This window comes from Aulonocara sp. 'chitande type north' Nkhata Bay, linkage group LG16 (genome assembly GCF_057382095.1).
Source record: "Aulonocara sp. 'chitande type north' Nkhata Bay isolate Kocher_YH1m ecotype deep benthic linkage group LG16, A_spYH_male_GT1.1, whole genome shotgun sequence".
Lineage (NCBI taxonomy): Eukaryota > Metazoa > Chordata > Actinopteri > Cichliformes > Cichlidae > Aulonocara > Aulonocara sp. 'chitande type north' Nkhata Bay.
Window position 1 is genome coordinate 3045274 of NC_141359.1, and position 25257 is coordinate 3070530.

The following is a 25257-nucleotide window of genomic DNA, read 5'->3' on the forward strand; positions in this document are numbered from 1 at the left end:
ATGGCAACACTTGCACTCCAACGGATGCATCAAGGGCAACGCAGGGTTCAGTGTCTCGCACAAGGATACTCTGGGAACAAGTCAGAGATTGATTGACAGACCTGATCGGTATAGTAGATCACCTACTCTGCCACCTGAGTTACAGCCACCAAAATGCATTGCTCTCTGTGGGTTGTGAACAACTAAAAGCAACTCAGGGTCACATTATCAAGTGAAAGAAAAACAAAGCAGATGGTAAATAGACATATTTCTTTTGAGATTGTTATCATTGTGGCATTATCAAATCAAATCAAATCACTTTTACTGTCACATCACATGTGCAGGTACACTGGTACAGTATATGCAAGTGAAATTCTTGTGTGCGAGCAACAGAGGTGTGTAAAAATGCAATAACATAAGAACAAGCAAAATATAAGAATGTGTCACTGCCAGGCGGATCAGCTGCACGCTGATCAGCACTCTCTCTGTTTCTCTCTCTCTCTTCATCTTCTCTCTCGCCGGGGCGGAACTCACTGTGGGTTCACGCCCTCGGCCCACGCCCTCGGGATATGAGACACCTGGGTCTCATTAAGGGGAGCAGCATTTAAGCCAAGAGGTGACTGCTGGCTTACCCGTGTGGCAGTGTCGGAGTGTGAGCCTGTGATCGTGTGAGTGGATAATCTGAAGAACGCGTGTTTTCCCCTGGACTTCCCTGGAGACCCCTTCTCCCCCCACTCAGCTGTATATAGCACCCCCCGCACATTCTTGTATAAACACCTGGTGAATTGTAAATAAACCCTTCTTGTGAGCATCAGAACCGGAGTCCTGCGCTTGAGTCCTCCTCCAAACCGTAACAATAACGATCCAGCCATCATGGACTCAGCGGACTCAAATCCCACCCAGCAACCCGTCCTCACCCCGGAGGCAATTCTGGAACGCCACGAACACATGCTTCGGCACATAAATCAACAACTGGCTGCACTCACTCAAGCCCTCGCTCAACATCTACCGTCGGTAAGCCCACCCTCACCCCCTTCGTCTGTTTCTCCTCAGCTATCGGCCCCGAATCCATCTGCAGCCGCTCCACCTGTTTCCCCCACGCCGGCTTCCACTGAACCTCCGGAGCGATCGTTACCAGCGCCGGAGCGTTTCTCGGGTGAGTTCGATAAATGTGGTGGATTTTTGACTCAGATCACACTACAATTCCATCAGTTACGAAGAACGTATGAGACAGATAGGGCCAAAATCGCCTTTATGGTTCAACTGTTACGTGGGCAGGCATTAAACTGGGTGCAAGCCGTTTTAAGAACAGCCCCTGACATGTCTTACGAAGACTTCCTCACCAAATTTAAAAGTGTTTTTTTTTCTTCTTTTTTTTTTATTGCTGCTGAAAATTATTCCTTAAATTGTCTAGTTGTAAAAACGTGTAACCTATACCTGTATGTACCTAGGGTGCTACATATTTTATTTATTATGATTCATTTGCAAAAATACAGGTAGGACTGAAAGTATCTCTTTAGCTTTTAACATAAGCATAGACATACCAACACATATTTACTTCCTCTACTTCAGGTTCTGTTTTGCTGGTATAATAACAATGTATTTTTTTAAAGAGCAAGCTCTTTTTTTACTTCAATAATTGCATAAATGCAACAAAACGTGATATTACTTTATTTTTTTATTTTTTTTTATTTTTTTTGCCTGTCCCGTTTGGCTCTTTTGCCATCAGAATTGTTGTCTAAAGGCAAAGAAAGATGCCCAACGGATTTACTTTACCAAATTGACCATCCCAGCCTTGCCGTAATGGTCCATTTGATTCACCTTTTATTGTTTATTTTATTTTCACTTGCTGAATACGGGACAGACTTGACTGGGGGAAAGAAGGGGAGAAAGAAAGAGGGAAAGAGAAACAGCTGAGAAGAGGGACGGGGGAGAAGGGCAAAAAACAAAAACCAACAGAATGGGCAGAAAAAAAATGCATATATCGATCACCTGGATCACCTGTTGAGAAAGAAAAAGGAAAACAAGCAGAAGAGAACAAGAGTAATATAATAAACAACATCACAATGATATATGGGAATATGACAGTAAATACTAAATATTAAACATTATTGTGCAGCACATTATTGTGTAGTTTGTGGGTGTGATCACCCGTGTGTACACCTGTGAGCATGGACGCGCTTGTTTTTAAAAGGTTCCTTCATGTAATGATCTGCTAGAGGGTGTGGGGGGCCACAGCCCCGTCCTCCAGGGCATGAAGCAGGTATGGAGGAGATCAAAACTCCAGACATCCAGAGGCCCCCAGAACACAAGAGACCAAGGAAGACCAACAGAGGGGCAGCCGCGCCACTGTCCCAGAAAGAGCTGAGGAGAGTCCCAGATGAGGGCTCACCCAGCAGCCATGGAGCAGAAGCCAGAGGGGGTTGCAGTGACGCGCCCGTGAGCTCCGCCGGCAGCCAGCTGTGCCTGAGTGACCGAGCCCCAGGCCGAGAGGTCGGGGGCACCCCACCTCCGAAGTGGCCCGAGCGAGCCCCAGGCTCCAGGCCCCGATAAGCGGCCGCCAAGGAGTGAGCCGGTGTGTACCTGGACGCTCATCCCCAGACACCAAGAACCACCAACGCACCGATGTCTGATGGAGTCCGCCACTGGCAGGGGAAGTGGTGGTGGGGGGGAGATAGGCCTCCAAACCTTGGAGGGCCTGAGATGTCCCCCAGAGAGGTGGTGTCTGATACCCAACCTGTTAAAAGTGTTTTTGAAAGAGGCACCGAAGCGGAGGCGGCCGCCCACAGACTGTTAAATTTGAAGCAGGGGAGGCGGAGTATGGCGGATTTTTCGGTCGAATTCTGGACCTTGGCTGAAGAAACTGGCTGGGGGCAGTCGGCATTGATAAGTACTCTCTTGAATAATATTTGTGATGAGTTAAAGAGAGAACTGATGATGAGAGATGTTCCTAAGACCCTGTCTGATGTGATTACACTATGTGTGAAGATGGATGAGCACCTACGGGTGCGGCGGGGAACCGGAAACTACATTTCCCAGAGGCCCCCGGGGCGCATGGAGACGTCAGGTGGAGGCGCGCCTAGCGGCAGTCACTCATCAGACAGCATGGAGTAAAGTGAACAGCCCATGCAACTGGGCCGCTCCAGACTGTCTCCCGAGGAGCGGTATCGTCGCTTGAGAGCCGGTGAGTGCTTTTATTGTGGCCGCAAGGGCCATATTGCCATGGATTGCCAGGCGCGGCCAAAAGACAGCACCCGCCAGTAGTGAGGAGTGTACGGGTGGGCGAGGTCACCTGTTCTCAGTCTCCTCCTCGTCTCATGATTGCAGCTAAGCTAACGGTTCGTCTCAAGACTCATTCTCTCGACGCTCTGATCGATTCCAGGGCAGAACAGAATTTTATTGATGCCTGGCTGGCGCTCAAATTAGGTTTTAGCACGGAGCCTCTGTCTCATTCACTCAAAGTCACAGCCTTTAGTGGCCAGCGTCTTCCAGACATTATTCATATCACAGAACCGATTTCCCTGACTATTTCTGGCAATCATGTTGAAACCATGCAGTTGTACGTCTTTAAAGCCCCACTCACACCACTAGTGTTGGGCTATCCCTGGCTATGTCAACATAACCCTGTGATTGATTGGAGGAAAGAAAGTATTTCGGGGTGGGGGGAGGAGTGTCACATGTCCTGTCTAAAAGCCGCCACCCCTGCCATGAGCCTACCACCCAATAAAACTATTTCAGAACCGCCTGATCTGTCCTCCATACCATCTGTTTATCACGACCGGGCGCAAGTGTTTTGTAAAGATAAGGCACGCTCCCTTCCCCCTCACCGGCCATATGATTGTGGGATTGACCTCCTCCCAGGCGCGCCGCTCCTGACCAGTAGGTTGTATAGCCTGTCTCGACCGGAGTGGGAAAGCATGGAAAAATACATCAATGAGTCACTTGCCGCTGGTCTCATTCGCCCCTCGTACTCACCTGTTGCCGCTGGTTTCTTTTTTGTCACCAAAAAAGATAAGAGTTTACGGCCCTGTATTGACTATCGCGGCCTCAACGCCATCACAGTTAAAAACAAGTATCCCCTCCCTCTGCTGAGTTCCGCGTTCGAGCTTCTCCAGGGTGCCACCATCTTCACAAAGTTTGACCTGCGCAACGCCTACCATCTGGTGAGGATTAGGGAGGGAGACGAGTGGAAGACGGCTTTCAATACTCACCTGGGCCATTTCGAATATCTTGTAATGCCTTTCGATCTCACCAATGCTCCAGCTGTGTTTCAGGCTCTCGTGAACGACGTGCTCCGAGATTTCATCGACCATTTCGTTTTCGTCTACTTGGATGACATCCTCATCTTCTCCCGCTCCGTCGCCGACCACCAACGCCATGTCAGGCAAGTCCTTCAGCGTCTCCTCGAAAATCGTCTCTTTGTTAAAGGGGAGAAGTGTGAGTTTCATGTCTCAACTGTTTCCTTCCTGGGCCACGTCATCGATCGGGGTAACCTCAAGACTGATCCCGCCAAAGTTCAAGCCGTTGTTGACTGACCGACCCCTTCCAACCGTAGACAGCTTCAAAGCTTTCTGGGGTTCGCAAACTTTTATCGTCGCTTTGTTCGCGACTACAGTAAACTTGCCCTGCCTCTGACCCGTCTTACTTCTCCCAAAGTTCCCTTCTGCTGGGATGAGCTGGCTCAACGAGCATTTGCCCATCTGAAGGACCGCTTTGCCTCGGCGCCCATTCTCGTCCAACCCGATCTCAATCTGCAGTTCATTGTGGAGGTGGACGCCTCGGACGCTGGAGTGGGGGCGGTGCTTTCCCAGCAGCAAGGAGGTAAGCTGCATCCCTGTGCCTACTTTTCACGCCGTCTCACCTCTGCAGAGAGCAACTATGATGTGGGAGATTGAGAGCTACTAGCCATCAAGCTAGCCCTAGAGGAGTGGCGCCATTGGCTAGAGGGCGCTGCCCAGCCATTTGTGGTCTGGACCGATCACAAGAACCTGGAGTACATTCGATCGGCAAAACGCCTCAACGCCAGGCAAGCCAGGTGGGCCCTGTTTTTTACTAGATTCCAGTTCACGACCACTTACAGACCCGGTTCCCTTAATGTCAAGCCAGACGCCCTCTCACGCCAATTCGCCGCCTCCGAAGACGCAACTCTCCCATTCTACCGACTCTCCCATTCTACCGCCCACCTGTGTAATCGGGGCCCTGACCTGGGAGATCGAGTCGGCTATTCGAGAGGCTCAGCAGACAGAACCAGACCCCGGAACGGGACCTCCAGGGTTGCTCTTCGTCCCCTCCTCAGTAAGGTCACGAGTGTTACATTGGGCTCATACTGCCAGATTCACCTGCCACCCGGGGGACCACCGCACTATTAGCTTCCTCCAACGTTTCGCCTGGTGGCCTTCCCTTGCCAAAGACGTCCGCGAGTATATTTCCGCATGCTCGACCTGCGCTCAAAACAAGAGCGTCCATCAACCACTCTCTGGCCTCCTCCAACCTCTGCTGACTCCGAGTCGCCCTTGGTCGCACATCGCTGTTGACTTCATCACTGGTCTGCCCGTCTTGTCAGGTAACTCTGTCATTCTTACCATTGTGGACCGTTTCTCCAAAGCTGCTCATTTTGTCGCCCTCCCTAAGCTCCCCACTGCTCTAGAGACCGCCCGGCTACTAACTAATCACGTTTTTCGCCTCCATGGAATCCCCACGGACATTGTGTCAGACAGAGGACCGCAGCTCACGTCACGTGTCTGGAAGGAGTTCTGCAGTGCCCTCGAAGCTAAGGTCAGTCTTTCCTCTGGTTTCCACCCACAGACCAATGGCCAAACGGAGCGTGCCAACCAGGAGCTCGAAGCGGCTCTCCGGTGCCTGGTATCGACCAACCAGTCAACCTGGAGCGAGCAACTGTCGTGGATTGAGTATGCTCATAACAGCCTTACCTCCTCTGCCACCGGTGTCTCTCCTTTCGAGGCGTCCTTGGGCTATCAACCGCCACTCTTCCCAGCCGTCGAAGGTGAGCACTTTGTTCCCTCTGTCCAACAGCATCTTCGGAGGTGTCGGCGCGCCTGGAGAGCGACTCAGGCCTCCCTTCTCCGCACAGTGGAACGCAATAAGCGCCTGGCGGATCGCCACCGGACCCCTGCTCCCACCTACACACCTGGACAAAAGGTTTGGCTGTCTACCAGATTAGTCCCACTCAGGTCTGAATCCAAGAAACTGTCTCCCACTTTCATTGGTCCCTTTGAAGTTGACTCTGTGATTAACCCTGTCTCTGTCCCTCTTAAACTGCCCTGGGACATGAAAATCCATAACACCTTTCACGTGTCGCAAGTGAAGCCGTGCCTCTCTAGTCCTCTGTGCCCTCCTTCCAGACCCCCTCCACCTGCCCGGGTCATTGATGGCCACCCGGCTTTCACCGTTTCGAGAATCATGGATGTCCGGCGCCGGGGGCGCGATCTGCAGTATCTCGTGGATGGGGTATGGTGCGGGCGTTCCATGCGGCTCACCCTGACAAGCCTGGGGGTCGCCGGGAGGCTCCCGTCGGGGGAGGGGGGGGGATACTGTCACGGCCAGGCGGATCAGCTGCACGCTGATCAGCACTCTCTCTGTTTCTCTCTCTCTCTTCATCTTCTCTCTCGCCGGGGCGGAACTCACTGTGGGTTCACGCCCTCGGCCCACGCCCTCGGGAGATGAGACACCTGGGTCTCATTAAGGGGAGCAGCATTTAAGCCAGGAGGTGACTGCTGTTCGTCGCTGGATCGTTGTCTACCACGCGTTAGTGAAGTCAAGCTACTGCAAGTTTAGTTAAGAGTGTTTTTCTTTGTGCGTCGTACTTAACCCTGTCTCCCTGTCTACAGAGCTTCCTGGATTTTCCCCCGTGTGATTCCCTTGTGTCGGAGTGTGAGCCTGTGATCGTGTGAGTGGATAATCTGAAGAACGCGTGTTTTCCCCTGGACTTCCCTGGAGACCCCTTCTCCCCCCACACATTCTTGTATAAACACCTGGTGAATTGTAAATAAACCCTTCTTGTGAGCATCAGAACCGGAGTCCTGCGCTTGAGTCCTCCTCCAAACCGTAACAGAATTGGTAAATCTGAGAGTTATATGAATAAATACACTCAACAAAAATATAAACGCAACACCTTTGTTACTGCTCCCATTCCCCATGGGATGGACGTAGAGACCTAAAATTCATTCCAGATACACAATATAACCATCCTTCCCAAACAGTGGTCACAAATCAGTCCAAATGTGTGGTAGTGGGCACATCTGCTATATTGAGATAATCCATCCCACCTCACAGGTGTGCCACATCAGGATGCTGATCTGACATCCCATGGGGAATGGGAGCAGTAACAAAGGTGTTGCAATTATATTTTTGTTGAGTGTATATGTACAATATAAGAGTGTATGCGCATTACTGATTGTGTATATCTAGGTGTGTGTGTGTGTGTGTGTGTGTGTGTGTGTGTGTGTGTGTGTGTGTGTGTGTATATTTATTATTATTATTATTAAATTTCGTTCTTTGAATTTTTTTGGTGGCAAAGAAAGACTGGACCCAGGGTGGTCAAAGCTCAAAAATGATCTTTATTTTACATTCCCAGAAAAGGAGACCTGAACACACAAAGAAACAAGCTCAGGTCTGAAAGCAGCAGCAGCCAACATGGTTATATATATACAGGGAGTGCAGAATTATTAGGCAAATGAGTATTTTGTCCACATCATCCTCTTCATGCATGTTGTCTTACTCCAAGCTGTATAGGCTCTAAAGCCTACTACCAATTAAGCATATTAGGTGATGTGCATCTCTGTAATGAGAAGGAATGTGGTCTAATGACATCAACACCCTATATCAGGTGTGCATAATTATTAGGCAACGTCCTTTCCTTTGGCAAAATGGGTCAAAAGAAGGACTTGACAGGCTCAGAAAAGTAAAAAATAGTGAGATATCTTGCAGAGGGATGCAGCAGTCTCAAAATTGCAAAGCTTCTGAAGCGTGATCATCAAACAATCAAGCGTTTCATTCAAAATAGTCAACAGGGTCGCAAGAAGCGTGTGGAAAAACCAAGGTGCAAAATAACTGCCCATGAACTGAGAAAAGTCAAGCGTGCAGCTGCCAAGATGCCACTTGCCACCAGTTTGGCCATATTTCAGAGCTGCAACATCACTGGAGTGCCCAAAAGCACAAGGTGTGCAATACTCAGAGACATGGCCAAGGTAAGAAAGGCTGAAAGACCACCACCACTGAACAAGACACACAAGCTGAAACGTCAAGACTGGGCCAAGAAATATCTCAAGACTGGTTTTTCTAAGGTTTTATGGACTGATGAAATGAGAGTGAGTCTTGATGGGCCAGATGGATGGGCCCGTGGCTGGATTGGTAAAGGCCAGAGAGCTCCAGTCCGACTCAGACGCCAGCAAGGTGGAGGTGGAGTACTGGTTTGGGCTGGTATCATCAAAGATGAGCTTGTGGGGCCTTTTCGGGTTGAGGATGGAGTCAAGCTCAACTCCCAGTCCTACTGCCAGTTTCTGGAAGACACCTTCTTCAAGCAGTGGTACAGGAAGAAGTCTGCATCCTTCAAGAAAAACATGATTTTCATGCATGACAATGCTCCGTCACACGTGTCCAAGTACTCCACAGCGTGGCTGGCAAGAAAGGCTATAAAAGAAGAAAAACTAATGACATGGCCACCTTGTTCACCTGATCTGAACCCCATTGAGAACCTGTGGTCCATCATCAAATGTGAGATTTACAAGGAGGGAAAACAGTACACCTCTCTGAACAGTGTCTGGGAGGCTGTGGTTGCTGCTGCACGCAATGTTGATGGTGAACAGATCAAAACACTGACAGAATCCATGGATGGCAGGCTTTTGAGTGTCCTTGCAAAGAAAGGTGGCTATATTGGTCGCTGATTTGTTTTTGTTTTGTTTTTGAATGTCAGAAATGTATATTTGTGAATGTGGAGATGTTATATTGGTTTCACTGGTAAAAATAAATCATTGAAATGGGTATATATTTGTTTTTTGTTAAGTTGCCTAATAATTCTGCACAGTAATAGTCACCTGCACACACAGATATCCCCCTAAAATAGCTAAAACTAAAAACAAACTAAAAACTACTTCCAAAAACATTCAGCTTTGATATTAATGAGTTTTTTGGGTTCATTGAGAACATGGTTGTTGTTCAATAATAACATTATTCCTCAAAAATACAACTTGCCTAATAATTCTGCACAGTAATAGTCACCTGCACACACAGATATCCCCCTAAAATAGCTAAAACTAAAAACAAACTAAAAACTACTTCCAAAAACATTCAGCTTTGATATTAATGATTTTTTTGGGTTCATTGAGAACATGGTTGTTGTTCAATAATAAAATTATTCCTCAAAAATACAACTTGCCTAATAATTCTGCACTCCCTGTATTTCCACAGCACGTCACACATGAAATGTTCAGCAGTCTGATGGCCTGATGGAAGAAGCTGTCTCTCAGTCTGCTGGTACGGGACCGGATACTGCAGAACATCCTTCCTGATGGAAGTAGTCTGAACAGTTCATGGCTGGGGTGACTGGAGTCCTTGATGATCCTCCCGGCTTTCCTCAGGCACCGCTTCCTGTAGATGTCCTGGAGGGAGGGAAGCTCACCTCCAATTTGCGGTTGTAAGCGGTGCTGTTGCCATACCCGGTGGTGATGCATCCAGTGAGGATGGTCTCAATGGTAGAAGGTCCTGAGGATGCGGGGCTCATGCCGAATATTTTCAGTCTCCTGAGAAAGAAGAGGTGCTGCTGCACCTTCTTCACTGTTTATGTGTCCTGACTACGTAAGATCCTCAGCCAGATGTACACCAAGGAACCGGAAGCTGCTCACTCTCTCCACAGCAGCGCCGTTGATGGTGATGGGGGTGTGTACTTCTCTGCACCTCCGGAAGTCCACGATCAACTCCCTTGTCTTTGCGACGTTGAGGGTAAAGTGGTACATTATGCTGTACCACTGAGCTGAAGAGGCGAACCTAATGTTTTCTGTTGAACCAGAAATTGTACATTGACTAATTACTTGATGAAAAAATGACTGATTGACTGGTACTGATATTTCCTGTTCCATAGGTGCAATGCCAGCAACAACAACAGAGGTGTGGAAGAAGGAGGGGAGGATGAATATAAAGACGACAGACACATTTTAGTTCAGTTTGCCGTTCTTCCAGCAGTGATGGAGGAAACTGAACTCTGCTTTCAACAACTCTTTAACACCTCCTGCATGAGGCCCAGGCGTCCACACTTTGAGATCATGCTGACTTATATTTTGCTGTCCTTCATTTCTCTGCTTACTGTGATTCTTAACCTGTTGGTCATCATCTCCGTCTCACATTTCAGGTAGAAAGATATCAAACTGAATTGATCTCAAGCAGTAAGAAAGACATTTCTTTTCACAGATAGTATTTCTTTTCTTTTTAAGCCTCTGCACTATATACTTCAATTTGAATAACACTTGATAGAGAAAACTAAATATAAAATATTGTGTTTTCTCTCCCTATTCAGGCAGCTCCACAGCCCCACCAACCTCCTGCTCCTTTCTCTGGCTGTCGCTGATTTCTGTGTAGGCCTCCTCTTGTTCTTCCAAATTGTGCTGATAGATGGCTGCTGGTTCCTCGGTGACATCATGTGCACTCTGTATCAATACCTAGCATATGTCATCACCTCGGCCTCCATAGGAACCATGGTGATCATATCTGTTGATCGATATTTGGCTATTTGTTACCCTCTGCATTACTCCACCAAGATCACACAACAAAGAGTTAAAATTGTTGTCTGTTTGTGTTGGATCTGTTCTGTCATCTTTCAAAGTCTGATTCTGATGGATAACCTGGAGCAACCAGGCAGGTATAACTCTTGCATTGGAGAGTGTGTCTTTGTCATTAATTACATCGCAGGACTTGTTGATGTTACTTTTTCCTTTATTGTTCCCTTTACTGTGATTGTAGTTTTGTATCTGAGAGTGTTTGTGGTGGCTGTGTCTCAGGCTCGTGCCATGAGGTCTCAGCTTGCAGTCACTCACCAGCGATCAGTAACAGTAACTGCAAAGAAATCGGAGCTGAAAGCAGCCTGGACTCTTGGTATTGTTGTTGTTGTGTTTCTTATATGTATGTGTCCATATTACTGTGTGGCTCTCACAGGCCAAGATAACTTCCTAAATGCTTCATCTGCTGCCTTTGTAATTTGTTTGTTGTACTTTAACTCTTGCCTAAACCCTATCATTTATGTCTTTTTTTATCCCTGGTTCAGAAAGTCAATCAAACTTATTGCTACTCTTCAAATACTGCAGCCTGACTCCCGTGAGACTAACATGCATTAAGAACACTTTTTAAAACCGTAACCATAAACAGGACAATGTACTTAGTCACAATGAAGACTTGAAAGTTCAGATAGTGCTTCATCACTGACATTTGTTCTATGTTTGGTCTACTTTAACTCATGTCTGAACCCCATTATATATGTCTTTTTCTACCCCTGGTTCAGAAAATCCATAAAAGTCATTGTTACTCTTCAGATACTGCACTCTCTCTCTCTCTCTGTCTCTGAATGAACAAGTTGTATAAAGTGCTTTGAGTGCTCAGATAGAGTAGAAAAGCGCTATATTAAAACCAGTCCATTTACCATTTGCTTTATGACAAATTTATTTGAATTTACGTGTATTAGGAAAACTTCTCTTTGTTAGAACAGTACAATTTCTCACTTTGCCCAGATGTATCACAACATGACTTGAATTATGGAGACGGATATTTTTCCCTTGGTGTACCTAGTTACCACATAAAATGCTTGAAGGCCACACTAGTGAGGCACACAACCTTGCTTTGAAGCCATTTAATATTGATTGAAAACTAAAACTTTACAACTGTTTTTCTGTTGAAAAATTATTAAATAACCAATGAAAACGTGTGTGAAGTGAAAAGTGTAGTGCATATAGCTTAGGATAAGCTATATAAGCTATATGCATATACCTTAGGATAAACTATATGCACTACATGCAGTTTTATATGCGAGCTAAAGCTTATAGCTTAAGAATGAGGTAAGAATGCATAGAGATAGGTTCAGTTTCTCTTTTTTTGCTGCCTGTCCCATTTGGTTCTTTAGCCATCAGAATTATTGTCTGAAGGCCAAGTGGATCATTATGGCTTTGGTGTATTGGTCCATTTGATTGACTTTTCTTATTTTAATGCATTTAGTTATTTGATTTGATTTTAAGTTATTACAGATAAGACAGACATGACTTGAGGTTAGGAAATGGAGAGAGAAAGAAAGGGAGGGAAAGAAAAACAGGGGAAGAGGAACAGGGAGAGAAGACACTAAATAATTCAGCTGGATCACCTGTTGAAAGAGAAAAAAAAGAAACAAGCTCAAAGAGAGAAACACAATATGGAGATCACAGCAATAATGTAGATAAGTGTAAGCAACAGTAAATACTAAATATTGAATGTTTTTGTGCACCACACGAGACCAACAGCTCACAATGTGCTTTGAAGTAGCAACCAAGAAAGACATAGTTTGTGTCACTAAGCACCCGTGTGAACACCTGTGTGAAGACCTGTGTATACACCTGTGTGCGCACACCTGTGTGGATGGGCGTGCTTGTATTCAAAAGGCTTCTCCATATAATGATCTGATAGAGTTGGGGGAGAGAGAGCTATAGCCCAGTCCCCCAGGGCATGAAGCATGTGGCATGGAGGAGATCCAGGCCACAGACATTCAGAGTATGAGAGCCCAAGGGTGGACCATCGGAGGGGCTACCGTGCCACCCTCCTGGAGCTGAGGAGAGCACCAGATGAGGGGTCCCACGGAGTAGAAGCCAGAGGGAGCTGCAGTGGCATGCCCGCGAGCTCTGCCGGCAGCCTGCTGTCCAGAGTGAACAGGAGAGAAAGAAGAGAGGTTAGATTTAAAGGGAAGGAGTGCTCAGTGGGATTTGATAAAGTAGAAATTTAAAACTTTGTCAACATTAAAATGAATATATAAATCATCATCATCATTTCTGTGAATGATAAAAGCATTACTGCTTTATGATTACAGGACAGTTGAAACTGAGATGTAGTGCTGAAATCGCACTTCTTTTTCTTATATTGAGACATTTCAGAGGTAAATGTGCAGGTAAACTACTTTTCACTGACAGAAACCAGGAACTTGTCTGGCCCACTTAAGATCAAAGTGGCATGTATGAGGCCAGCGATGTAAGACACAAAAGGGGAGCACAGCTGGGAGAAATCAGACATGACGAGACCCAGGGGAAGTAAAACTGAATACACTGACATAAGACAAGGACCTTCACAATAAAACATTGTGAAAAACCCAACAATCATATGACCCCCTATGAGCAAGCACTTTGGCGACAGTGGGAAGGAAAAACTCCCTTTTAACAGGAAGAAACCTCCGGCAGAACCAGGCTCAGGGAGGGGCGGCCATCTGCTGCGACCGGTTGGGGTGAGAGAAGGAAGACAGGATAAAGACATGCTGTGGAAGAGAGACAGAGGTTAATAACAGATATGATTCAGTGCAGAGATGTCTATTAATACATAGTGAGTGAGAAAGGTGACTGGAAAGGAAAAACTCAATGCATCATGGGAATCCCCTGGCAGCCTACGTCTATTGCAGCATAACTAAGGGAGGATTCAGGGTCACCTGGTCCAGCCCTAACTATATGCTTTAGCAAAAAGGAAAGTTTGAAGCCTAGTCTTGAAAGTAGAGATAGTGTCTGTCTCCCGAATCCAAACTGGAAGCTGGTTCCACAGAAGAGGGGCCTGAAAACTGAAGGCTCTGCCTCCCATTCTACTTTTAAATACTCTAGGAACAACAAGTAGGCCTGCAGAGCGAGAGCGAAGTGCTCTAATAGGGTGATATGGTACTACGAGGTCCTTAAGATAAGATTGGGCCTGATTATTTAAGACCTTGTATGTGAGGAGCAGGATTTTGAATTCTGGATTCAACAGGAAGCCAATGAAGGGAAGCCAAAACAGGAGAAATCTGCTCTCTCTTTCTAGTCCCTGTCAGGACTCTTGCTGCAGCATTTTGGATTAACTGAAGGCTTTTCAGGGAGTTTTTAGGACATCCTGATAATAATGAATTACAGTAGTCCAGCCTGGAAGTAATAAATGCATGAACTAGTTTTTCAGCGTCACTCTGAGACAGGATATTTCTAACTTTAGAGATGTTGCACAAATGGAAGAAAGCAGTCTTACATATTTGTTTAATATGTGCATTGAAGGACATGTCCTGGTCAAAAATGACTCCAAGGTTCCTCACAGCGTGGTGGCTGGTAACCTAAGGATGCTTCAAAAGGTGAAAGACCTGTGGCTGAGGTGGTGAATGTGGTATGGGCATATTCAACCCACGGTAAGAATGTGGACCAAGAGGCTGGATTATGAGCAGTAACGCAGCGAAGAGTGGTCTCTGAGCTCAAACAGGGCTTGGCCCCCAGGGCCGTACAAAAGGCTCTCCAGGCCTGAGAAGCAAACTGGGGACCCCTGTCAGACACTATTTCCATTGGTATCCCAATGGGTCTGAAAACATGTTCAACCAACAGTTTAGCTGTTTCTGAAGCAGTGGGCAGTTTATCTAGAGCTATGAAATGTGCTGCCTTGGAAAATCTGTGAACTATGGTAAGTATGGTAGTCTTTCCTGCCAAGTCTGGGAGTCCTGTAACAAAATCTAATGCAATATGTGACCATGGCCGGTGTGGGGTGGATAGCGGTTGAAGCAGTCCTGTAGGGCACTGATTTTTGGACTTATTACGAGCACAAACTGTGCATGCAGCTACGTATTCCCATACATCTTTGTCCAACGTCTCCCACCAAAAGTGTCTCTTAAGCAGAGATGGGCAATAATCTGATTACTTTTTTCAAGTAACGAGTAAAGTAAGGGATTACTATTGCAAAAACAGTAATTAGATTACCGTTACTTTCCCGTAGGAACGCTGCCTTACTGCATTACTAAAACCGTGATTTTTTTGCGAGAATGTCTCACGACAGTGACGTAAGCGAGTGCGCCGTTGGTGACAACAGCTGTGTGCAGATCAACAATGGATCACATATCGATTGTGGGAGAGAGTATGAGCGTGCAACGTTTAAAGCGTGGAAGTACTGACCTTACTTTGAGTTTGATTCCATAAAAGTGACAAAAACATTAGCATCCATCGTGCGTGGGAAGAAAACTTCTTTTTACAGCGAAAAAACCCCTAAACTTCCAAGCAAGCACCGAGTGCGCAACGACGTAATGGGAAATTCACAGAGAAACTCGCGGATTCTTCAACTGACCGCGGCACACCTGCACCAGGGTAAACCTCCGCCTACCCCACTCCTGCTTTACAGGTGAAAATAGAGCAACAGGACCGCTGAGTCTTTGACTTTATTTATTTTCTGCTGTGTTTTACTTGCATCTATTTGAAAGAGTGAGTGTAAACACAAAAAATATTTTATTATATGTGCTGGAATGTGCAGAAAATAGGTTTAAAGGTTAAACTAATTCATTCAAGTCAGAGAATGTTGCATATAATTAAATTTTTATGCATCTTGATGCATAAAGTTAAAAGATTAAAACTGATAAAACAAGTTAAAAAAAGAGACTTTTCCATTTGATTACATTTTGTATGATGGATTATGTAGAAAAAGTAGAATTGGGCTGAAAGATCTATCGCTTTATCACCTATTCAGGTTGTAAATTGTGTTTTTAAAAAGTAACTAAGTAACTAAGTAATTAATTACTTTTGAAAATAAGTAATCAGTAAAGTAACGGGATTACTTTTTTGGGGAAGTAATCAGTAATTAGTTACTGATTACTTTTTTCAAGTAACTTGACCAACACTGCTCTTAAGTAGCATAGCTGTCCTACCTCGGCCTGGGTGACCTGTGAACTTGGCCATGTGAACCCATTCCAAAACCTTGGAGTGGGCTGCTGTGGGTACATAGCGCTTGTTAGCTGGACCGGTGCCTGGATCAGGTTCTGCTAGTAAATGGTAAATGGTAAATGGACTTGTTCTTATATAGCGCTTTTCTACTCGGTCTGAGCACTCAAAGCGCTTTATACAACTAATTCATTCACCCAATCACACCCATTCACACAAGCACTTTTTTCTGACGTAAGTGCTACGTAGTCTACCATTCATACACATTCACACTCCGATGGATGCATCGGAGAGCAACATGGGGTTAGTATCTTGCCCAAGGATATTTGGCATGCAGACTGGAGCAGCCTAGGATCGAACCACCGACCTTCTGGTTAGTGGCTGCCACCTGAGCTACAGCCAAAAAAATTATGTGTATGAAAGTATAAAAATCCTTCCTCTCTCCTACTTATAAGTTATTTAACGTGTGGAGTCTCTGCCTGAAGGTGGAGCCCGGCAGAGCTCAGACAGTCTATCTCCCATGTGACAGCCCCTATACGACAGCTGGCAGGGAGTATGGAAGGTACTTCTGACTGCTCCGAGGCAGCTTCGAACTGGTGGGGGAGAGCATCTGGCTTAATATTCCGGGTACCTGGACGATATGAGATAGAAAAGTTGAAACGGGCAAAAAACAGTGACCAACGGGCTTGGCGTGCATTTAGTCTCTTTGCATTCCGTAGGTATGTTAAGTTTTTATGGTCTGTCCAGACTATGAATGGGTGACTATGAGGGCTCCTCAGGGACCGGGGGACATGCCGACATCAAACAGTTAGAATGGCAGAATACACTCCAGCTGATTATCTTTTGTCCAGACCAATCAAAGTGTGGATTGTGTAGCTTTAACCAAGAGTAGCCAAATGTGAGGGGATTGTCAGGCGACGAGAGGGCGAAGAAAGTGAGGTCCGCCCTATGATTTCCTGAAGTGATTACAGTCACTGGCTCTGTGTGGTGAGGTATTTGTGCAAAAACCTGGTTATTCAGTGCTCTTGCTGAAATAGGTGGGTCTAAAGGCACAAGGTGCAATCCTAACTGTGTAGCGTGGTCAAAACTGATGACGTTTTGCTCTGAACCGGAGTCAACCAGGGCCTGAAGGGAGTGCGTGGCACGGTTGATAACTAAAATGACTGTGAGAAGCAAACAGGGTTTATCATCACTATGAGAACCGCCCACCCGTATCCCCGAATTTACTGGCGGGCTGACCCTTTTACTCTCTTAGGACATGCTGCGATTAAATGCTCCGTTGACCCACAATAAAAACACGCGCGTGAGTGAATGCTATATACAGAAATGGGAGGGACAGGTTCCAGGGAAATCCAAGGGGGAGAATCGCTTGCTCTCCAGCTCTCCACATACACGACGGCAGTCCTTTTCTTTCACACTTGACGCACAGATTCACACGGGAAGGGTAATCCAGGGGGTCTGCAGATAACAAGACAGGAATGAGAACGATATTCATAGAAGACACTTGACTTATCTTGAGCTGAAGTTCGACTTTCACTGACGCGTGGAAGAAAACGATCCGGTGAAGACCAGCAGTCACCTTCTGGCTTAAATGCCGTTCACCTTGATGGGCATCAGGTCCGTGGGCGTGGGCCGAGGGCGTGAACCCACAATGAGTTCCGCCTCGGCGACAGAGAGGAGGAGAGAGAGAGAGAGAGCACAAGAGAGAAAAAGACAGAAAAGGCCGATCAGCGTCTCGCCGGTCCCTTAGGCCGTGACAGTACCCCCCCCCCCCCCCAACGGGAGCCTCCCTGCGACCCCCAGGCTTGTCAGGATGGGCCTTGTGGAATGCCCGCACCGTGCCATGGTCCATGTGTTTATTTTTCTTTCTTTTTTCTCCCCTTTCTCACCGTCTCTTCTCCCCTTTGGTTTTCTTTCTCTCCCTCTCTTTCTTTCATTCTTTCTCCCTGTCCTATCCCCCAGTCATGTCTGTCCCATTTGTAGCAACCGAAAATAAACTAAATACATAATTATAATAAAGGTCAATCAAATGGACCAATATGACAAGGCCATGATGATCCACTTGGTACAGTAAATCCGCTTGGCATCTTTCTTGGCCTTAAGACAAATTGCCAAAAAAGGCAATTTTTGCCTCATCAGTTTCATATGTCCTCCGCAACTGTCTGAACTGCATTGTTATTTGGGTCAGAAAACCGGCACACTTGTGAAACTCACCCGCGAAGGGCTCCGGTGTTGGCAAAGCTCGCTCCGGGGGCTCCGAAGGAGTGGGATGAGGCTGAGCCGTGAGGACGTGCTGCTGGGCGGCAGAGTCCGCTGAGTCCATGTTCTGGCTGGATCGTTATGCTAAGGTTCAATGCAGGGGACTCAAACGCGGGACTCCTGAATCAGCTGAATTCAAGGGTTTATTAACAGAGTTCACCAAGGTGTATATACAGAGAGTGCGGGGTAGTGCTATATACAGAAATGTGAGTGACAGGTTCCAGAGAAATTCAAGGGAGGGGAATCGCTCGCTCTCCACATACACAACGGCAGTCCTCTTCTTTCACACTTGAGGCACAGATTCACACGGGAAGGGTAATCCAGGGGGTCTGCAGATAAGAAGACAGGAATGAGAACGATATTCATAGAAGACGCTTGACTTATCTTGAGCTGAAGTTCGACTTTCACTGACGCGTGGCAGACAACGATCCAGCGAAGACCAGCAGTCACCTCCTGGCTTAAATGCCGTTCACCTTGTTGGGCATCAGGCTGATCAGCGTCTCGCCGATCCCTCAGGCCGTGACAGTTTCTGCTGCGGCAGTTCGGAAGTCTATGAGGTAATCAGCAACACTACGGCGACCCTGGCGCAACCATAACAACTTACGGGCCGAACTGCCCTCAGAGACAGGATGAACGAATGTCTATTTAAACTCACCTTGACAGGTTTGCCTCTGCCCATTTTAGAGCACTGTCCCGTAATTTCCCTATAAAATAAGAAACCAGAGTGGCGTCGTCAATGAAGGTCCGCGGTAAGCAGCCAAATACTAGATCGCACTGAAGTAGGAAACCCGTGCAGCTCCCTGGATACCCAGAAAAAGGTTCGGGCTCCGGGGATGATGCATCGCGAAAAATTGGCCCACTTTGGGGCGCGGAAGCCGAGGCGGGGGACAAAGTGGATGGCTGTGTGTCTTGTACGGGGGCCGCAGGTTCAGGTGCAGGACGTGGCGGCGGGGCGAGGTTAATTTGTAGAGCCTCTAAGGCAGCAAAGATCTTAGCCTGTCCCTCACCAAGGTCTTTCTGTGAAGCTAAGAGATATTGAATGGATTGCTCGTGTTGACCTAGGATGGCACCTTGTCTTTGGATGGCTGTCCGCTCTGCGTCTGCTGAGTCCATATTGTGGCCATATCTAACTGTTACGGCCGAGAGGGCCAGGCTGTGGGTGTGGACTCAAATGCAGACACGGAGGGAGGCAAAACAGGCGTGAACACAGTGCTTTATTTACAGTGCCTTAAAGTTAAATGCCTTAATGTTAAATTACAAAGCAGGAAACTATGAATGCTATGAACTGAGGAAGCTATGAACTGAGAACTATGAGGCCAAACTATGAACATGAAACTCTGACTGAGTGCTATGACTAGGTGCAAGATTTCATGGACGGATCCTGGGAATGGAAAAAGGGGCAGCGGCTTGGGTGGAGGTACACAGTCACTATAATGACAAAAGACAGGCAGTCAGTGGCAGTCTAGTGAATCATAGCTGAAGGATTAGACTGTGGTGGTTAGGGCTTACGCGTTGTAGGTGAAAGTGTCATGCGAGGAGGGGGTGTCCAAGGGGGTCCGGGTGAGTGTCCAGAGACGGTCCAGAGACGGTCCAGAATATACTTGGAGCAAGGGACCTGGCAGGTAGGCAGGCAGGTGGAGTCTTATGATGATAAGGAAGCAACCAGATGACAGAGAACCAGCGTCCAGGCGGAGATGTGTGGAGTTCAGCTTGTGAAGCGTGACGGCCAGGTGGGTCCTATGACAAAGAAAACACAGTGAGGAGAAATGCAATTGTTAAGAGGCTCTCACAAGGGCTTGGCGGCCTAGCACTAACGTGAGTTAGCAGTAGATCTGGCAGAGGTCTGTTGTGAGCGCTGGTCTTATATACTGGTGACTTGATTGGAATCAGGTGTGAAAGCTGATTGGAGTCTCTGCCTGAAGGTGGAGCCCAGCAGAGTGGAAAAACCCCGCACTCACCCGGACCATGACAGGCCTGCCAGTACCAATCAGTTCCCTCTGAAGTCACTATTGTTAACCAGGTCTCCTGGTCCAGCTTTATGGCTCCCTTCACCGGTGATTAGCACCATGACAGACACCAACCACCATGTGCTCCTTGCAGCTGCAAGGAGCAAGGTGGATAGCATGGTCCATTTGGCATGGTCCATATCCCTTGCCTGTCTAAGAATGCTGATGATGTTGTGTCGTAGGTGTAAGTTGAAGATCTTCTGTACCTCTCAGTCTACCTCCACTATACATTTTTGTGTGCCAGATCTGTCTGGCATCCTCCCCCACCATCTAATCCGACAGTCTTGTGGAGGGTATACTGGAGCATTGATCTTTATTTCTTTTACTCAACTTTTTTGTTCTGTTTGTCTGAATCACTTTTTTCCAGCACCGCACATATTCTTTCTCTAGTTCCAAAATGACAGTACAATTCCTTCTGACCCTTTCTACACTTCTTCAACACATTCTCAAAGCAAACACTGCATCTGTAGTGCTCTTTATTAGAATGATTATGGTTATGTCTAATATGGAAAAGCACTAGTTTAATGTTAGTTAAAATTAGTACTTATTAAGTAATAAAAAAGGTTTAAGGGTTTTGTGTTTTGCTTAGCAATAGATAAATGAAAAGCTGGTCCAATCACAGCAATTTGGTGTGGGGTTTTAGGTTGTTTATTTTACTCTACTGTCCATGTCAGTATAGATGACTAATCTGAACTGACTTCATTTAGTCACATTCCTACTGTTAGCACTAACAATAAAAGTAATTCTAATTTAAGTAAGAGCAATGTGTGTTCTGAGTATGCTGTACTGGTTTCTCGCTGGTCAGGCGACACAATGTGAACACACTGTGAACAGTAAAAAAGAAAACAAACATTGCAAATAATATACAGTCCAATCCAGACGTGTTGATAAAGCACATTTAAAAACAACAAAGCTGATCGCGTTGCTGTACGTGATACTGCATGTATTTCTTGCTTCCTGCAGTATCATAACATTATACTGTTGTATAAGTTTAAGAATATAATCCACCCACTGTTATCATCTTCACTGGCCTGTAGCTGTAGCTGCTCTGCTCTGTACCAACATAGAGCAGAGCAGCTATCTGAACGCTACCCCAACAGAGGTCGATTATCTTGTTAATAATTTTTACCTCCTCACTACGTACGACTCTGGATACTGTAGCTCCTGTGAAAACTAAGGCCTCAAATCAGAAGTACCTGACTCCGTGGTATAATTCTCAAACACGTACCCTAAAGCAGATGACTTGTAATCTGGAGAGGAAATGGCGTGTCACAAATTTAGAGGATCATTATTTAGCCTGGAGAAATAGTTTGCTGCTTTATAAGAAAGCCCTCCGCAAAGCGAGAACATCTTACTAATCATCACTGATTGAAGAAAATAAGAACAACCCCAGGTTTCTCTTCAGCACTGTAGCCAGGCTGACAAAAAGTCAGAGCTCTTTTGAGCCAACCATCCCTTTAACGTTAACTAGTAATGACTTCATGAACTTCTTCACAAATAAAATTTTAATCATTAGAGAAAAAATGACCAGTAATCATCCCACAGATGTAATATTATCTACAGCTACTCTTAGTACCATTGATGTTAAGTTAGACTCTTTTTCTCTAATTGATCTTTCTGAGTTAACTTCAATAATTACTTCCTCCAAACCATCAACGTGTCTTTTAGACCCCATTACTACAAAACTGCTCAAAGAAGTCCTGCCATTAATTAATTAATTAATTCTTCGATCTTAAATATGATCAACCTATCTCTAATAATCGGCTATGTACCACAGGCCTTCAAGCTAGCTGTAGTTAAACCTTTACTCAAAAAGCATCTCTAGACCCAGCAGTCTTAGCTAATTATAGGCCAATCTCCAACCTTCCTGTCATGTCAAACATCCTTGAAAGAGTAGTTGTCAAACAGCTAACAGATCATCTGCAGAGGAATGGTTTACTTGAAGAGTTTCAGTCAGGTTTCAGAGCTCATCACAGCACAGAAACAGCTTTAGTGAAGGTTACAAATGATCTTCTTATGGCCTCTGACAGTGGACTCATCTCTGTGCTTGTCCTGCTAGACCTCAGTGCAGCGTTCGATACTGTCGACCGTAATATCCTATTAGAGCGATTAGAACATGCTGTAGGTATTACAGGTACTGTGCTGCAGTGGTTTGTATCATATCTATCTAATAGACTCCAATTTGTGCATGTAAATGGAGAGTCCTCTTCGCACACTGAGGTTAATTATGGAGTTCCACAGGGTTCAGTGCTAGGACCAATTCTGTTTACATTATACATGCTTCCCTTAGGCAGTATCATTAGAAGACATAGCATACATTTTCACTGCTATGCTGATGATACCCAGCTCTATCTGTCCATGAAGCCAGATAACACACACCAATTAGTTAAACTGCAGGAATGTCTTAAAGACATAAAGACCTGGATGGCCGCTAACTTTCTGCTTCTTAATTCAGATCAAACTGAGGTTATTGTACTCGGCCCTGAAAATCTTAGAAATATGGTATCTAAGCAGATTCTTCCTCTGGATGACATTACCTTGGCCTCCAGTAACGCTGTGAGGAACCTTGGAGTCATTTTTGACCAGGACATGTCCTTCAATGCACATATTAAACAAATATGTAAGACTGCTTTCTTCCATTTGTGCAACATCTCTAAAGTTAGAAATATCCTGTCTCAGAGTGACGCTGAAAAACTAGTTCATGCATTTATTACTTCCAGGCTGGACGACTGTAATTCATTATTATCAGGATGTCCTAAAAACTCCCTGAAAAGCCTTCAGTTAATCCAAAATGCTGCAGCAAGAGTCCTGACAGGGACTAGAAAGAGAGAGCAGATTTCTCCTGTTTTGGCTTCCCTTCATTGGCTTCCTGTTGAATCCAGAATTCAAAATCCTGCTCCTCACATACAAGGTCTTAAATAATCAGGCCCCATCTTATCTTAATGACCTTGTAGTACCATATCACCCTATTAGAGCACTTCGCTCTCGCTCTGCAGGCCTACTTGTTGTTCCTAGAGTATTTAAAAGTAGAATGGGAGGCAGAGCCTTCAGTTTTCAGGCCCCTCTTCTGTGGAACCAGCTTCCAGTTTGGATTCGGGAGACAGACACTATCTCTACTTTCAAGATTAGGCTTCAAACTTTCCTTTTTGCTAAAGCATATAGTTAGGGCTGGACCAGGTGACCCTGAATCCTCCCTTAGTTATGCTGCAATAGACATAGGCTGCCAGGGGATTCCCATGATGCATTGAGTTTTTCCTTTCCAGTCACCTTTCTCACTCACTATGTATTAATAGACCTCTTTGCATTGAATCATACTTATCATTAATCTCTGTCTCTCTTCCACAGCATGTCTTTATCCTGTCTTCCTTCTCTCACCCCAACCAATCACAGCAGATGGCCCCGCCCCTCCCTGAGCCTGGTTCTGCCGGAGGTTTCTTCCTGTTAAAAGGGAGTTTTTCCTTCCCACTGTCGCCAAAGTGCTTGCTCATAGGGGGTCATATGATTGTTGGGTTTTTCTCTGTATCAATGAAGCGCCTTGAGGGGACTTTTGTTGTGATTTGGCTCTATATAAATAAAATTGAATTGATTTGAATTGAATTGAATAACATTATACTGTGTGTGAAGGATGTGGCTGTTAGGTTTTGTATAGTTGATTGTCATTTATGCTTAGAAACATTTAACCATATATGCTTAGAGGTGTATAATCAATTGTGTAGTGATAGGATGTGTGATCTTTAACAGGCTGCAAAGGCTTGGTGTGTATTCCACACTAGAATGCACACCCACATCCTGGGAGCATGAGAGAGGTCGTACCTTGTTTTATTGTTTTATGGTAGGGTTAACGTAGCTACGTCTGTTCTAGTCTAAGTGCTTTTTGTTTAGATGAACTGCTGGACTTCCTCACAGTGTTATAGGGTGAAGCATCTAGGGTGAGGGGGAGACTACCCTCTTCCTGACCAAGGATGTTTGCTTTTGTGCTTTCATGTTATAGGACCCTTTGATCAGCAGTACGACACACACACACACACACACACACACAGGCAAGGTACTCTTTGTGTGTATGTAGACATCATATGTTAATGACCCTATGCATATTCATGTAACCACAATAAAAGGCGTGCTATGGGGAACCTGGCTGAGAGTCTGATGGAGGTCAAGTGGTGGAACGACACTTGGCTCCAGGCAGGTCTCCCTCATGCATGAGTAACAAGAAGAACTTTGCCTACTTCGTGTCTTGCTTGCTGTGTAATTATATTGTCCTCAACGTTCCAGCGAATAGGTTCAAGCTACAAACCTATCATTAATTGGTCCTTCGATGCCGGAGCCCTGGAGTCGGCATTCACCGAGGGGAGAAGAGACACGCTGAAAGACTGACGTCAGCCAGGAAGTTCCTGTGGATTAACTGTCTGTCTTTTCTCCTCGATGAATGACGATCGGCGGGATCCGAGGCTGATATTACACGCTAAGCAACACCAAGTAAGTTGGTTTGTTTTGTTGGGTTGAAAATAATTAAATAAACTTGTGATCATGCCTATGGATCACCATGGCACATATCACCAGCCATATGATTTATTTATGCAGATGAAAAAAGTGAGTGTGAATGTGTTTGACGTCATAGTGTCTTTGTGCACTGTGTAAAAGTAATTGCCTCCAATTGTGAGAGCGGTGATTCTGCAGGTCACCAGCTATTGTAAAAAAAAAAAAAAAAAAAAAAAAGGGTGAAAAAGAGACAAAATTTACATTGTAGATGAAAATAATCATAGGAAAAAGGTTTTGTGTTGATCAGCCAAAAACAACTACAATCTCATTTTCTGCTTTTAAGAAAGGGCTGTTCACAAAAAACAGAGAGAGAGAGATGTGTGTTGATTAAGCAGTGATGATAATAATGAAAATGTCTTAGTTTGTTACTTTCAGATGAAAAGCAGACCTGAATCAATTTTCCACATGCAGCGGTTGGAAGAAAGTTATAGTTTAACATCATTGGAAACAGTCAGGCCAAGTTTCTGGCTGACTTGTTTACAGCTCCATGTGTCTCTCAACCTCACAAGCGAGGTCTCACTCCTCCCTGAAGACAAGGAATGCAGCTCCAAAGAGCAATAACATGGCAGAAAAAGAGACAGCAGCAAAGTCCTGAGCAA

At 45.7% G+C, this 25257-nt stretch overlaps 1 protein-coding gene across 1 annotated transcript; it reads left to right on the forward strand.

Annotated features, from left to right (window-relative positions):
• The first annotated feature begins 549 nt into the window (after positions 1-549).
• On the forward strand, positions 550-11532 carry LOC147310809 (trace amine-associated receptor 13c-like). The gene is made up of 4 exons (XM_086266403.1): positions 550-1135; positions 9406-9936; positions 10076-10342; positions 10508-11532. The coding sequence occupies exons 3-4, from the start codon at positions 10179-10181 to the stop codon at positions 11319-11321; spliced, it is 978 nt and encodes a 325-aa protein (XP_086122529.1). The 5' UTR covers positions 550-1135; positions 9406-9936; positions 10076-10178; the 3' UTR covers positions 11322-11532.
• The last annotated feature ends 13725 nt before the right edge of the window (positions 11533-25257 follow it).

Bases quoted from the DNA above. Each gene is read 5' to 3' on its own strand.
- LOC147310809 (XM_086266403.1), top strand. From the start codon at position 10,179: ATGGAGGAAACTGAACTCTGCTTTCAACAACTCTTTAACACCTCCTGC. The intron at 10,343-10,507 runs GTAGAAAGATAT...CTCCCTATTCAG, and splicing joins ATCTCCGTCTCACATTTCAG to GCAGCTCCACAGCCCCACCA.